We start from the raw sequence: 16,636 nt of genomic DNA on the forward strand, positions 1-16,636 counted from the left end.
CTGGAGGCTGGAAGCCAATACCTGCTTTTGCCAATTTCAGGGATGTTATTAAGTAGTGTTCCTCAAGAAGGCATTCGGTAAAAGGATTTTCAGTTCTAGACATATGTATGTATCTTGACTTGCTCCTGTCCTCTGGGGTCTTACTGCACTGATTTCTTTCGGCTGCTTGAATTGTGCGGGACTCTGTGGGGGCTATCTTCAGCCCTTTGTAGGCTGGACACTTTTGCCACAAAAAGTGACAGCTGTAGGGTATGTCACACATAGAGTGACAGCTCGTATATAGGTGGGGTCTAGCAGCAGCAACAGCAATCAGTAAGAGGAGCTAGGGGTGGAGGTGGGGGAAATTTTGTAGAAGCTGAGTTTGCATAGCAGGCATAGGGGTTTTTGTTTTGTTTTTTAATGATTATTTGGGGTGAAGATTATAGGGGAACCTAATGTTCCCTCGAGTTACCCACAGCACTGCCACAGTTCCCATTGCCTTTGACTGGGCATTAATGCAGCTCCTACTCACTCTGATAGCTCCTCCTCCTTTCACCTCTCTCCCCAATATCCCAGGGCTAAATGGCGTGGAGCTCCTGGCTACCCGTGTACGTTCTAGGCCAGGGCGAACCAAAACGCAGAAGGATATTCGTGTTGCAGCGTAGCGTAGGGAGTCTGGGTTAGCCTTTGCGAACTTTCCAGGATAGTGCAAAGTTTTCTCATCTTGGGTGCATGTGGGCACCATGCGCCCGAGTTCTGGCTGGTAAGTCAACAGGGTCAGTCTCAGTAGCGTACTTTGCGAACGTTTTGAGGGAAGTGTGAAGTCCAGGGCTGCAGTGGATGGGCGTAAAACGCCGCACCCAGTTTCGTCTTAGGGCAACTCCCACCCCCCAGCCAGCATTTCCCCTTAATGCGCGTGCCCGTCAAGGTCCCCGCGTCCCTTCCCTTCAGGTCGCCTAACCAGCCTCTGTTTCCCTAACCTTTCCTGGTCCCTGCTTTCCCTTCTCCGTGGGACGGCCCTCGCCCACCCCCGCCGCTGCTCACTCGCGGGACTCGGCTGTCACTTTACTTTTCCGCGCCGCCTCCCCGCCCCCTCGCCAGGCCGACAGGGCAGCCCGCCTGTGCGCGCGCCCGCCCCCGCCCCCTCGCGGCCACGCGCCGGGAGGAGGCGGGGCGGAGCGGGCTTGGGGTGCAGGGAGGCGCGCGGCGCGGCACGGCCGACGTGGGGCTCGCGCTCTCGCGGTCTCTCCCGGGCGGGCACGCGGGCACGCGCACTCGCGGGAGCGCGCGCGGACGGCCGGGCGGCGGCAGCGTCTCACGGAGGCGGTGGCTTCACTTTCCAGGACTCAGGGGCGGCCACAGCAGCAGCCGCGGGCAGCAGCCTCGGGAGCCGGAGCTGGAACGGCCGCGGGCGGCGGTGGCGGCGCTGAGGGTGAGTCCGGGCGGGTGCGAGCCCGGTGGGGACAGGCGTGGCCGGGCGGCCGGGTGCGTGGTGCGCGGGTCCGGCTTTCGGTGACTAGACGGTCTGCGGGAACACCCCGTCCTCGGGGCCTCCTCCCCCCCTCCCCCCGTCTCCGCAGCCGTCTCTCCCCGCGCTTGGGCTGGAGCCCGAGACCTGCGCGGACGCCCCTCCCTCAGGTATTCGCCCGGGCCTCGCCGGTGGCTCCCCCCTCCACCATTCCTCCCTGTCTCCGGCGTCCTCCCTCTGGCGGGCGCCCCCCCAACCTCGCCACCACGTCGCAGGTCTCTGCTTACACCGCTTGCGCCCTAGTTCTCTCCCCTGTTCCCCGGCGTGCCCCGTTCCCTGCGTCCCCTCCCGCGAGCCTCCTTGCCCCGGTTTCTCGCCTTTTCCACCCCTCCCCCCCTTCCTATCTCCCCCCGCCTCGTCCCTGCCTGCCCATCTTCTACCCCCTTCCGTTCTCAGTTCCCCATCCTTCGCCACCCTCCCAGCCCCTTTCCTCTCCCAGCCGCATCCTGGAACTAAGTCTTTGCAAAAGTACTGGATAAATGTCACGGTGGAAAGTGCCCGGCTTGATCTTTTGCTATTTTCCCTAATTGCATAATTGCTGCACATGGTGTTTCTCCTGGTGAGTGCCGGGTCTGGCTCCCCCGCCGCCGCACCCCCGTGGCCCTCCTGGGGAAGACCTTGTGGGGTGTGTTTGTGTATACCCTGGTGTGAAGTGTGTGTTGTATTGGTCTTTTGTGAAGCCTAGCGCTTGTCACAGTTTGTGGAGCCGAAGCCCATTTTTCTCTGGTCTCTTCTCTGCAGCCCCCACTGGCCTGGTTTGAAACTGGATTCCCTCTGCCCTCCTCCTTCCACTTCTCCCCCTCTCTTCTCTCATAATGTTTTGATCCTTTTGCCCTTTACCATTTCTAATGAAGATGAAGCATAGCTTCTTGTGGCTTTTTTTTTTTTCCCACGACCAACCAGAAATGTCCAATCTATCTTCCCTTAAGGAAATTAAGGCCGCTTTAGAAAGACATCATCCTGTGCTCGGTGGCTGTTAGACCTATTTGCATGTTTTCAAGATTCATCGTTTTGTATTGTGTATTCTTGAGAGTCTACTCAAATATTTTTATTTAAAAGTACAAAAGGAAGTCCTAGGGTTTATCTTCAGATTAGCGCTTTGGAAAGATTTTAAGCTTTTCTTAGTTTTTTTTATTCCCTATTCTTTAAAAAGCGTGTTTCTGAATATGTGATAATAATTCAGTCTGGACCTTGGAATTTAAATAATTGTCTCAGCGATTTGGATGCTCTGGCTCTTTAGCGTTTTGTATGCGGGTTGATGCTGATGATGGAGTGTTTTCATATAATGTCATACCCTATTTTATCTCCCCCAGAACATAGCACCTTTTCCTCCAAAATTGTGTTTCATTTTACATTTTAGAAAAGTTTAGAAATGTGAGTAAGAAGACAAATAACAAGATATTAAATGACAGAATTAAGCATTTTCCTGTTGTAAAAGCTCAAATGAACATTGCTTTTGCAGTTTTATAACATGAGAAACAGTTATAAGGCTTATCTGAGCAGTAATCGAATTTATGAAGTGACTATAGTTGCTTTTATGTTATCAGTTATATTTGTAACTGAATCATTTCATTTTTATGGAACATGTGAATTTCATTTACTATATTGCTGATTTCCAGGACTGTAATTACCACATAGAGTACATAGCTAATACAGGCTTAATTTGTGTGTTGAAGAAGGAACAATATCTAAACTCTAAATTTAACACGTTTGAGGAAAGTCTGTCTTCTATTTTATGTTTAGAAGCCAAGTTTTACTTTGAGTCTATATTTAAAAATATAGAGTTAAATATCTTATTAGCTTTAAAACGATCATTGAAGAGGAGCTCTGTGTTTATAACCTTGGAATTTAAGTTTATCTTCCTTCTAGATTAGATGATTTGATCAAATTAGCTAATTAGGAATTGATATTGAAGATAATTTTAAAATGCCGATTTAGAAGATAACTTTAAAGAGTTTTAATTCATGACTTTTTATTCATTTATACTTTGGAAAGAGAAAACACCAATTTTATATTTATACCTAATTAAAATGCTTGTGGACTGCTTTTTCTTCATAAAAATTACTTGCCACCTGAGTGGTGCAATAATTTTTTTCCAGTACTTTTTTCTGTAATTAGGCATTTAAAAACCAAAATCAGGGTAAAGTTGCCTTTTTCTTGATATTTGAAGAAGATATGAAAACTTTGTTTCTGACAGTTTCTGTAGTGGTTATTAGTGGTGTCAGATGAATTTATCATCTGTAGGTTAAGATTTGGATGAAATAAAGTATCTGAGGTCAAAAGTGGAAATAAAATTTTTTTCTCTATGGTGAAATTATAGAAATTATACCTCTATTTGAGTTTCTCTTTTTATGGAAAGGAATAAAACTTGAGTATATCATCATACAATTTATTTATGTAAAGTTCAAAGATGGGCAAGATGTGGTATTAGAGGTTAGGGTAGTGACAGGAGAGGTGAATATGCTGTTTTTTTGGCCTGGATACTGGTAACACAAGTGTGTTCAGTACATGACAACTCATTGGCCAACACTCACTATTTCTGTACTGTTCTGTATGTATGTTACACTTCAAGAATTTTTCTTCAGTTAAGCATTTCTTTTAATACTTACCCTCTATTGGCCTTCTTTTAGTATCCAGATACTCAGTACTTCTCCATTCATTTCTTGATCTGTCAATTTTCTAAACTCCATCAGCCAAACACACTGAGACCCAAACCCATTTGTTAATAACCGCTTTGTGGAGCTATAACCCACAAAATGCAAAACTCACCTTTTCAAAATATATAGTATACTAAGTGGTCTTAGTATATATTCACAAGGTTGTGCAACCATCACAACTATCTGATTTTAGAACGTTTTCAGCACCTTAAAAAAAAAAAAAAACACCATCCCTATTAGCACTCACTCCCTATTTGGATATTTTTAATCGTTTTTTAAAATTAATTAATTAATTTAGTTAGTAATCTCTACACCCAACATTAGGCTCGAACTCACAACCCCGAATTGGCATGCTCTACCAACTGAGTCAGCCAGGTTCCACATTGTGGTATTTTTTAATAGTTCTCTAGAGAGACTAGTTTTAGTTTTCCGATATTCTGAAGCAATTTTTGAAATTTGGGCTTCAGATTATGGCTCAGATTGAACCATTGAGTAATCTTTCAAGTAATTATATGCTCATTGCATTATTAGTATGCAAATGTACATAAATAAGAACATGAAGAAGAATGTGTGTGTGTATATATATATATACCTATAACTATATAAATGTGTATATATAAATATATATAACTAATGTAATATATAATTGAAACTGTAGGTATAGTTTATTAAGCTGAGGCTCCATGTTCAGTAAAAAAGAATTTCATTTCATTTAGGTTTCCGTATATTGGTCATGTAATGGATTGCTTCTGGTTTGGGATGTTTAAAATGAATTCTTACTCATTTCACATTTCTTAAAATATTGCCAACAGCATTTTGCTATATCCAAGGACCTTTCCCTGAGAATTGTTCTCTTTCTTACTTCCCCGTGCTCTAACATGCTTTTATATATACATACTAGATTTTAAACTTCTGATATATTTTAACTGAAAGAAGTAAGCTGGAAAAAAAATCAATGTTAAATCCAAGGGTAAGAATTAAAGTGAAATAAAAATGAAAAAAAAGCAAGAAATATGTTAGGACTGTTAGAGCTAGACGTGAAACATACTGATATAAAATTTCAGTATTCTATTAAGTGACTTTAATGCTCATAAAAGGTGTCACAGCTGTGGAGACTGATGCTCTCCATTTACAGAATAGGTAGAAGAGCAGTCAGATTTCTCTGTCAATGTGTTTCAGAGCAGCTTGTGCAGATCTATTTTGTTTGGCATGGGGGATGGGAGCTGATGGAGTTGAGAGGGGTGGTGGTGTGTTTTGTGTGATGTCTCACGGAAGGCATACAGTATTTTCTGTTGACTCTTCACCTCTCTGTGCTTCCTGATTTTTTCATTCTGTTATGCTGCCTTTTGGTTAGCCTTACAATAAAAATTTCAATCCATTAAAGATTTGTATTATGAAATCACTTAGATTTAGAGCAAGCTGTAAGTTAAATCTTCGGTAATGATGAATTTTCATCATTGTCAAGTAGCTATATATTTAGACTAATTATAGTAATAAAAAACAGTGCTTTATTTGAGGTATCTTTCTTTTACAAAGTGGTTATTAGGTGACAGTAACGTGGTGAGCACAAGGCCCTTTAGAGTCTGGGCATTGATTGGTCAGTTTTGTTTTGAATTTGTCAGTACACTTCTAAGCTAGTTTGGTCATAAGGGATGTATTCATAGAAATCAAACTCAGAAATTGATTTTGATGGGATGATAGTTGAGAAGGGATGTCCCTTTTCACTTACTAGAATTTTTTTGTATCTGCTCTCCAGGTTATAGCAGCTATTATGTGTCAAGGTATTAAGGAAGTTGAGTTGATAATCAGAGCTGCTTGGGGAGCATGAACTCAGAGCAAAGGGAATTTGAAAGCCTTCAGGGATATTTTATCCAAGACTGGAAAAAAAAATAAAAAAGAGCCCTTCAGCCTCTCAAGACAGTCTCCATTTCTTGTGAAACACAGTTGCTTGGTATATTGCTCGATCAGTGCTGACACCATCATGTGGTTCAGTTTTTATTTAGAATCATGTGGGCCTCTGTGTTCTTTTGTGTTCTTCTGTTATCAGAAGATAACAATTGACTAGTTTGGAGGATTTTAATTTAGTAGTTTTCGGAATTTTTAGAGTTGTACAACATCACCATTACCTAATTTAAGAACATTTTCATTACCCCAAAAGGATACTTCATACCTATTAGCAGTCCTTCCCCATTTTTCTCTCATTCCTATTCCCTGGCAACCACTTATTGACTTCTCTGTCTCTGTGAATCTGCCTATTCTGGACAGTTCATGTAAATGGAATCATACAGTTTGTTGTCTTTTGTGACTGGCTTCTTTCACTTACCATAATGTTTTCAAAGTTCATTCATGTTGTAGTGTGTACATATTGTGCCTCATTCCTTTATATGGCTGAATAATATTCCATTGTGTGGCTGTATCACATTTGGTTTATCCGTTTATCAGTTAGTGGACATTTGAGTTGTTTCCTCTTTTTGGCTTTATGAATAATGTTACTATGAACGTTTTGTGTATATATTTTGTGTGTTTTCATTTTCTTTCTCAGGGCATTTTGAGAGAAAAGTTTTGGCAACACCCAAAGCTGATTTGTAAGTGACCACTGTATTCATTGTATATTAGTTTTACTTCTACTTTGAGGCTCACTTTCTCTCTATTCTAAAGGTAGTCCTCCCATGACTAAACAAATGATCTTTGATTTTTAATCCAGGATCTAAAATGTCCACTGAGGCACAAAGAGTTGATGACAGTCCAAGCACTAGTGGAGGAAGTTCTGATGGAGACCAACGTGAAAGTGTTCAGCAAGAACCCGAAAGAGAACAAGTTCAGCCCAAGAAAAAGGAGGGAAAAATATCCAGCAAAACAGCTGCTAAATTGTCGACTAGTGCTAAAAGGTACCTCAATAATTATCCCTTTTTAGTTTTAGTATCAATTTATTGTCTTAAGTTCTATCTTTCTGTAGTATTTAATCATTTTTCTGGGATGTGGACCATGAAATTCATGGATTTTTCTTTCTTCTTCAAGATTATTTCTTTTACAGTGTTTTAATTGTAGGCAATATGAGCTAAAGTTAGTCACTTAACCAACTGAGCCACCCAGGTGCCCCGAACTTTTTCGTTTTTTTTTTTTTAAAGATTTTATTTATTTATTTGAGAGAGAGAGAGAGAGAGAAACAGCATGAGAGGGGAGAAGGTCAGAGGGAGAAGCAGGCTCCCCGCTGAGCCGGGAGCCCGATGTGGGACTCGATCCCGGCACTCCGGGATCATGACCTGAGCCGAAGGCAGTCGCCTAACCAACTGAGCCACCCAGGCGCCCCCGAACTTTTTAGTATTTAAAGTCAGTTAAACAGTATGGCAGATTCATAAAAATATATATCCATAGTGTGTTTGTATGTGTTTATTATTAATTGAGCATATATAGGAAAATGTGTGTAAAAGTGTGATAGTTTGATTTACTTGACCATAAATATTTTCCTCTCTTCTGTTACACAGGATAGTGAGTAGGATTCTATTAAAATAGTTGTTGAATGATGTGTATTTTCTACTACTCCCTGTTAGTGAAGTTAGAACTGCTGAAGTTCAACAGATACATCTTGGTTTCATTATATAAGGCAGTGGATCCATCTTGATACAGATTTTTTTTTTCTCTAGACAATAGATCTGGAAGGTAGATAGTTGGGTGATTCTCTTTTGCCACATCAGTTGCTTATGATGAGAGAAATATGCTTTAATATTGTTTAATTATAGAAAATCTCTTGGAAAATAATTTAAAAGTAGACTAAATTGAGTACAGTTTTTCCTGATTTTGTGGTTTAATGTTCTAATAGCTTTTAAAAGATATCAAATAGGAAGCATAGTGAAAGCATTTTGTAAGTTTTAGGCATAGTGGAATGTCTGAATGTTGAATGGTAGTTTTATATTTTATTGGGTAGTATGGATTTAGGGGGTCCTTTCCTGAAGAACAAAAACCATTATGGTCTAGCAGACCTTGTTTCCTTCTGGCCTAGTCAATTCATAGGATCAGGAAGAACCATCTCAGGCCTCCATGTGGCATGAGTTTCTAGGAAGAGATGTTGGAGTGATAGTGGTCAGCAACTCATTCCAAGGGACTGTGGTAGTCATCCCCTTTCCCAAAAGCGTGTTGCTGATCCCTGACTTCTGTTGAAGGAGTTGTGTGGAAGTCAGATTGTCTCAAACTTTAAGACTTTATGCTCGAACATGCCTGTGTGGGGAAAAGGTTTCCATTTGTTTTTGCTGTCACACCACACAAGTCTGGAGGCCTTAGCTGGCTGACCTGACCCCTCTGCTGCCAAAACACAGAATGACCTGCTGCTGGGAAATGGGGGGTTGAGTTAGTGTGGATAAGAAAGGTAAGAATGGAGAAAATATGGCATCCAGATGAAAGAAAGGAGCTTCGGGTGGGTGAGAGACACTCAGGTACAGAGTGTGGCTGCATTTACACGAGGAAACGATCATTCAGTCCTCAGCTTCTGATAGTAAGGGTTTCCACGTGGCATCTTCAGCTTGTCAGAAAAGGGAGAGGATGGGCTGGCCAGGTCTGTGGGGAGTAGGGTCTAGATAGTGCTTCTCCTGGCTCTGCTCAGTTCTCCCATGATTGCTAGTTAGCAAAGACTTCTGTCTGCTTCTTGAAGCCCTGCCTTTTCCCCTGGTTGGGGGTACCACCATAAAATCCGTCAAAATCATATTTCTTGAGTGATGTGTCAAAAGACCAAATTCTGCTTATGAGAGATTATTAAATGTACCATGTGTGAAAGTGAGGATTGCATGAATTTTTTCAAGTACATGGATCATCTTTTACTTCATTTTACTACAGTGTGTAAAACAAAGTATAGTTTGTCCGCCCCACCCTTTTAGGTAGGGGAAAAGATGTAGTATTGAGATGGTGTGTGTGTAAAGAATCCAAGAAGTGCCTCATTGGCATGTAATAGAAATCAGTATTATTGCATTGGTTAAAGTAGGAAGTATTGTCTGTAGGAAGAGTTGTTTCTTTACTGAAGGAATCCCTCCACTGACAGATTCATTCTTGTAAATGATTTTTTTTTTTAAAGATTTTATTTATTTGAGAAAGAGAGACATGAGTGGGAGGGAAGGACAGAGGGAGAGGCAGAGGGAGAAGCAGACTCCCCGCTGAGCAGGGAGCCTGATGCAGGGCTCAATCCCAGGACCCTGAGATCATCACCTGAGCTGAAGGCAGACGCATAACTGAGATTTTTTTTTTTTAACAAAACATGTTTCGACACAAAATCATTAGTTCTTCAATTATAGCACATTTCATGCAATTGAGCACCTATGTACAAAGTGCTTTTCTTGAGTTACTATAAAATGCATGTAATCACAGCATCTGAGTATTTCTAGTTTAACAACAGCACTGTGTCCTCAAAGGCTAACATATATCTCATTTTCCTAAAGTTTATCAAGTGAACTTGAAAAATATCTACAGGGGCACCTGGGTGGCTCAGTCGTTAAGCATCTGCCTTCGGCTTAGTCATGATCCCAGGGTCTTGGGATCGAGCCCTGCATTGGGCTCCCTGCTCTGCAGGAGGCCTGCTTCTCCCTCTCCCACTCCTCCTGCTTGTGTTCCCTCTTTCGCTGTGTCTCTCTCTGTCAAATACATAAATAAAACTTTAAAAAGAATATCTACAAGACTTTAACTGGCACAGGGTCTATAAATGACAGCATCAGTGTATGAGACATTACTAGATGCCAGATAGATGCTTTATCACATTTAGTCCTCACAACAGCCCTGTGAAGATGGTACCATTATTATCTCCATTTCACAGAAAAGGAAACCCAGGATTAGAAATGTTAAATTATGTATCTAAGATCACAAGGCTATTAAATGCCAGAACCTATAATGAAACCCAGACCCCACCTCCTAGAGTTCAAGCTCTGCACTGCTTCTGATAAATATCTCTTATAAAATGACACCATATGGAAAAGACTTCTCATCTGAATAAAAACCAATTAACGATAATAAGAATTTTATTTTGAAACTACCTCTAACTTTGAATCTTCTGATTAATACTGGGATCTTAATATCCATGGAAGATCCAATCCCTATAATAAACTCAAGGTTCTAAGGCAGCCAGTAAGTAAATACTGTGACCCTCTTATGGTAGGCACTGTAGATATAATGATGAATTTAAAAGACGTGGTTGGGGGCGCCTGAGTGGTTCAGTCGTTGGGCGTCTGCCTTCGGCTCGGGTCATGATCCCAGGCTCCTGGGATCGAGCCCCGCATCGGGCTCCCTGCTCGTCAGGAAGCCTGCTTCTCCCTCTCCCACTCCCCCTGCTTGTGTTCCCTCTCTCACTGTCTCTGTCAAATAAATAAATAAAATCTTAAAAAAAAAATAAATATATAAATAAATAAAAGACGTGGGTGTTTGCCCTCATGGTTCTCAATTTTTTTTCTCAGTTGTTAGAACTTAAGCAAAGATGACAAAAATAACTCCACTATCAACTAAATTGGGGGAAAGGAAGAGTGAAGAATTAAGCTTTATCTTTTAACTTAAATCAGAGGGAAGCAGCATTTTTATACTTAAAATCCATAATAAATGATTAAGTCACTTCAGATACTGTCACCCATAAATCACCTAAAGATCTTCTAGAGGAAGGTTATGAATCACAATTTTAAAATTACAGATTCGGGGGCGCGTGGGTGGCTCAGTCAGTTAAGCGTCTGCCTTCAGCTCAGGTCATGATCCCAGGGTCCTGGGATCAAGTCCCGTGATGGGCTCCCTGCTCCGCAGAGAGCCTGCTCCTCCCTCTCCCCCTCCCCCATGCCTGTGCTCACACTCTCTCTCTCTGTCAAATGATTAAGTCACTTCAGGTACTGTCACCCATAAACCACCTGGAGATCTTCTGGAGGAAGGTTCTGGCATTTAGTAGCGTTGAAGAACATGTAGAAAACATGTGGAAACATGTTTTCTTAAAAAAAACCCTCAGTTTTCAAGTATTATAGAAAAGTAATGTAGGGTAGGATACAGGAAACATTTAAGTAGGTATTTTATTTAAATAATGGTATAAATTAATTTCATCTGTTTTGAGCGAAGAGGAAGATTATAGTTATATCTTTGATCAAGTTTTGCTCTTTGGCAAGAATAAGACATTGGCATACTCTTATCATAGTCTGTTCTCTTGATAATGTCTGTATCACTCCTGTTCTCAAGTATGTAGTTGGACTGTGTCTGGCAGTGACAAAATTTGATGAATTTATTAAATTGACTAGTCAGTTCAATAAAATAACTATTTTGAGCTTGTCATTGAATTGACTGCACTGCTTTCAAGTGTTGATACATTTGTAAATGTGAATTTTATTTTATTTTTTTAAAGATTTTTTATTCATTTGAGAGAGAGAGCACAAGTAGGGGGAGCAGCAGACGGAGGGGAGAAGCAGACTCCTCGCTGAGCAGGGAGCCTTATGTGGGACTTGATCCCAGGACCCTGGGATCATGATCTGAGCCGAAGGTAGATGCTTAACCAGCTGAGCCACCCAGGTGCCCTGCAAATGTGAATTTTAAATCACATTTATTCCAAATTAACTTTGGAGTAGAAATTGTGATTTTACTGAACATAATAGAATGTTGTAGGAATGAATGCTATTTGGTTTTAGACTAAATATTTGTTAGGTTGAAAGGTGGATTCCGGTGTGTTCCAGCGTAAACCTTTATTATATCAGCTCTTAGTTTTCTACATTAGAATGAAGTAGAACTCTTCATAAATATCTTTTGTACTGACTTAACCTTCTTGGTTCTAAATGTATATATAGAAACTTCTTAATGTTTCTGAAATCAGGATGCATCTTACAGTTGATGTGCAAAATCATTTAATTGATGGTATCTTAAAAAGCACAGATATATAGTTTATATCACCATTCAGAATTAAACTTTAGGCTTATTATTTGCAATGGCTGTTTTCTGGGTTAATTCAGATACTACTTTGACATTTATATATTTATTTATTTTTAAAGATTTTATTTATTTGAGAGAGAGAGAGAGCATGAGTGCATGAGCAAGGGGAGGGGGAGAAGCAGGCTCCCCACTGAGCCTGGAGCCCAACACGGGGCTCAATCCCAGGACCCTGGGATCATGACCTGAGCCAAAGGCAGACACTTAACTGGCTGAGCCACCCAGGCGCCCACTACTTTGAAGTTCAAAATATTTTAGTGATTAATGGTGTGATGTTTTTCTTCCTGAGAATAATTTCATTTTTGAAGAATTTGACCAGTTGATTCAGTTGGTTAGAATAGAAGTTCTCAGGTGACCAAGGAATACAGTCTGTAGAGGAGTATAGAAAGTCATTTTGGTGGGATGAAGTTTTTTTGTTTTTGTTTTTAAATAACTGCTAAGAAAATATCTTTGTGAATAGCTATGTCCAAATATTCTTGTTCTACTTGGACCTGAGTGAGTTACTGAATTTTCTTTAGCCTGAAATATGTGTGTGTGTTTTAAACATGTCAGTACTTATGTACTGCTTCATTTTTCTGAACCATTAATTCAATGTGTTGATGTTAAAATGAATGCTTCATATCTTCTCCATTTTGTATAATTTTGATACTATATTCTTCATTTAAGTCTAAATGAATCATGATTGTTATTTCTCTTCCCCTCCCCCCACTCCATTCTTTTTAGCAAATCACAGTCACATGCAGTACTCTTAACCATTCCTGGAACAGTTAAGGTATTAGGTTAAGTCTTACAAACTGAAATTTAGTTTGTATTTTGCTTCTGACTTGTCTCAGTAACTATGTGCAATTCCTGACTTCTGTATCATAATAACCAAAGAAGTGGCATTGCTGGATGGAAATTGGGAATTTAGGCAGTTGTCTAGTTGATTTATGTCTAAAGAAATAATTTTGTCTTACAAGTTCTGATAAGAGAGAGGCTTTTTGTTTATTTGACTTAGCAAGATAATTACCTGTCTTTAACCTTATCAGTGTACAATAACTAGCCTTAGTTTCCTTATCTTTTAAATGGGAAATGATAAAACAGTAATATTAGAGAATTCTGTGAGATTTATTTAGTTCACTTTTAATAGACTAAAATCATCATGTGAAAGGTATGCTGTAAGTGTGAATTATTGATACTTTTTCATTTTTCCTCACCCTAAGAGACAGTGCCTGAAATAGCTACCTTCCTTACCCTACATGTCAAGACTGAGAAACTTAATACATACCATGATCACAACTTTTGAGGAAAAATTGAATTGCTGTCGTTAAAAGCAGTGGGACATTTTGCAACTGTTTAAATAGCAATTCTTAATATAATCTTTTCTGTCAAGAAATAAAACCATTCTTAGGTGTGGCACAAAATACGTTTTAATATATTGACTCACTGCTTAGAGTTGTCAAATTTATCAGTAAATTGGTTTTTATATTGAATAATTAGATCTGGAATTATAGACATCCAGAGGGGTTCCCTTATAGAATCATTTGATAGAAAATTATGAATATCAGTTTTTTTTAAAGTAGACTCCACGCCCAGCATGGAGCCCAACGTAGAGCCAAACTCATGACTGTGAGATCGAGACGTGAGCTGAGATCAGGAGTCTGACGGAGTCTTTTGTACTGACTTAACCTTCTTGGTTCTAAATGTACATATAGAAACTTCTTAATATTTCTGAAATCAGGATGCATCTTACAGTTGATGTGCAAAATCATTTAAATGATGGTATCTTAAAAAGCACAGATATATAGTTTATATCACCATTCAGAATTAAACTTTAGGCTTATTTGCAATGACTCTGTTTTCTAGGTTAATTCAGATACTACTTTGACATTTATATATTTATTTTTAAAGATTTTATTTATTTGAGAGAGAGAGCCACCTACTTAACCTGTTGAGCCACCAAGGTGCCCCTGATTTATCAATTTTTTAAACCAAAAGGGACAGTGTAAGCATGGAGCACAATGAGTTATTTGAAAATCCCAAAGAAATTCTGTTAAAAAACTTTCTTTGACAGTTTAAGCTTGCTGTTTTGAATGGCTATTTTTTTGGTCTTCTTGGTTTAAAAACAATTCATAGTTGTTATTCATGTTTCTAGTAACTAATTAAGCACTGCAGAGACATTTTTAATGGAAAGCAACATTTTTCTGTCCAAATACCTTCCCTATCCCAGTTTTATTCCCTTGAAGCAAACTCTTTTACCCCTCTCTGATTTTAGTCCTTCTGTTGGTGTTTCTGCATAACTCTAAATTATATACAGTACTTAGAGCTATTTGTTGAATTGTTTTTGTTTTTGAAGATTTTATTTATTTGACAGAGAGAGAGTGAGAGCAGGAACACAAGCAGGGGGAGTGGGAGAGGGAGAAGCAGGCTTCCCGCCGAGCAGGGAGCCCGATGCGGGGCTCGATCCCAGGACCCCGGGATCATGACCTGAGCTGAAGGCAGATGCTTAACGACTGAGCCACCCAGGCGCCCTATTTGTTGAATTTTTAACTTAAATAATATCTTTTGACTCTCTGCTATGAAATTTGAGGATGTAGCTTGTTTACCTACTCTTCTTTCCGTTTCCCTCCTCCCAGTTAACAATAGTTACATTAAAAAAGGAGTAGTGGTTGTCTTTCATAACTAAATAAAATATTTAAGCCACTATTTCTTATTCTTTCAATTTTTTTTCTTTCTTCTTCTTTTCAAAGATTTTATTTATTTATTTGACAGAGAGAGACACAGCCAGAGAGGGAACACAAGCAGGGGGAGTGGGAGAGGGAGAAGCAGGCTTCCCACAGAGCAGGGAGCCCGATGCGGGGCTTGATCCCAGGACCCTGGGATCATGACCTGAGCTGAAGGCAGATGCTTAATGACTGAGCCACACAGGCTCCCCCTTATTCTTTCAATTTTCAACAGTATTTCTTGGTTCCCTACTTTGTAAAATGGGGATATTAATACCTTCATTCTGCCTCCATCTTCTCAAACTGGTTTCAGTTTGGTACACTTAATTTTACACCTTGAAGGTTAGTAATATTTACATTGCATAGCACAGCTACAATGCATCTTCTTTGTGTTGTCAGTAAGTAAACGACCAATAAATTGCCAGTGCTTTTACTATAACTAAATATTCAGTGCCAGATCAAACAGAATTTTAGGATTAGATTTCCTACAGGTCCAATATCTTGATCTCTAGAATACCCAACGAGTCATAATATTAGGCCAAATAGATCAAATCTCTCTTTTCTTCCCCTTAACATTGGTTACTTGATTAAAAAAGTTTTACATTTTAGTTTCCTTCATATTTGGTCTATGGTTTTCTTACACAGGTGTTTTTCTTCTGGGATTTCTGGTTGTCTTTTTCTCCCCACCTCCATTCAATAATGTGTCTTTATTATATTCTTAAGCACTCTGCAGTCCCCTCTTGTCTGTCTCAACCTGTTTAATTTACACCTGTCTGCTTTGTCTTCCAGAAGTACACTGAAATTCTCATTTCCTTCTCTTTGCTGTTTATTCCTTTTTGCACTTTCGGTATTTTGCCTCCCTGCTCCTTCCTGCCTGCCCCAAGTGGGATCTTGAAGGAGGGGGAGGTGAATGTGTGTGTGCTCAGTTTGCTATCATTAACCTGGACTTACTTGGTTAGTTTTGAAGTACCTGTTTTAGACTTCTGTATGAAATTCATAAAGGGTGTTCGCCAGTATCAGATCTTTGAGATTTCTCATTTAATTATGGGCTGCATATACTTTAAAAAGATCTGTTTATTTGAGAGAGAGAGAGACCGTGCGCCTTAGCCTGTGTGCGGTTAGGGGAGGGGCAGCAGGAAAGAATCTTCAAGCAGACTCCCCAGTGAGCATGGAGCCCTACATGGGCTTGATCCCAAGACCCACGAGATCATGACCTGAGCCGAAACCAAGAGTCTGACGTTTAACTGACTGAGCTACCCAGTTGGCCCTGGGCTGTATATACTTTATGTGCATGTGAACACATCACAGAATCCGTATTAGAAGGAATCATGATTTAAAATGAAACAAATCCTAGTTAACCTCTTCATTTTATAGAATGGAAAATAAACCTCTTTATTTTATAGGACAGAAAATTGAGGCTGAGGGAGAGGATGCAGATGTGAGCAGTCTTTTTATCAAGAACTCTCAATTAATGGTAGAGCAGAATTAAAATGAAAGTTTTTTTGGTTTTGAATTTATTAGTCTTGCTCAGCTTTGTAATGCCTCCCCAACCTTGAATCACATGGCTTAGAAAAGTGAAAATTATGTTAGTAGCATGCAGTTCCTTTAGGAATTTGAAGCCAATCCTCTTGGAGGAGTCATGCTGTTTCTGTATTTTTGTTTGTTGTATTGAAAAAGATGTGAAATGAAATTCTTTGAGAGTAAATGTTTTTGTTCAGATTCTTATTTTTTAAGGTACTTTAGTTACCTGTCATCCATTTACCGTCACAGTAATTACCAGATAGCAGGTATCCAGTTAGCAAATCCTCATATTTAAAAAGCAAAGGAGAAGAAGTGGTTTTGAGAATTTT

The 16,636-nt window shown here is 39.9% G+C and overlaps 1 protein-coding gene across 1 annotated transcript in view; it reads left to right on the forward strand.

Annotated features, from left to right (window-relative positions):
- The first annotated feature begins 1,236 nt into the window (after nt 1-1,236).
- The window catches only part of UBE2E2 (ubiquitin conjugating enzyme E2 E2), a 377,440-nt gene continuing 362,040 nt past the window's right edge, over nt 1,237-16,636 (forward strand). The window contains exons 1-2 of the mRNA XM_028099234.2: nt 1,237-1,411; nt 6,869-7,052. Of these exons, the coding sequence (XP_027955035.1) occupies nt 6,877-7,052 (176 nt within the window). The 5' untranslated portion in view covers nt 1,237-1,411; nt 6,869-6,876. The remainder of the gene's footprint in view (nt 1,412-6,868; nt 7,053-16,636) is intronic.

Source organism: Eumetopias jubatus, unplaced genomic scaffold (genome assembly GCF_037043125.1).
Source record: "Eumetopias jubatus isolate StellerSeaLion01/CBP00866 unplaced genomic scaffold, mEumJub1_p1.0 scaffold_1, whole genome shotgun sequence".
NCBI classification, from domain to species: Eukaryota; Metazoa; Chordata; class Mammalia; order Carnivora; family Otariidae; genus Eumetopias; species Eumetopias jubatus.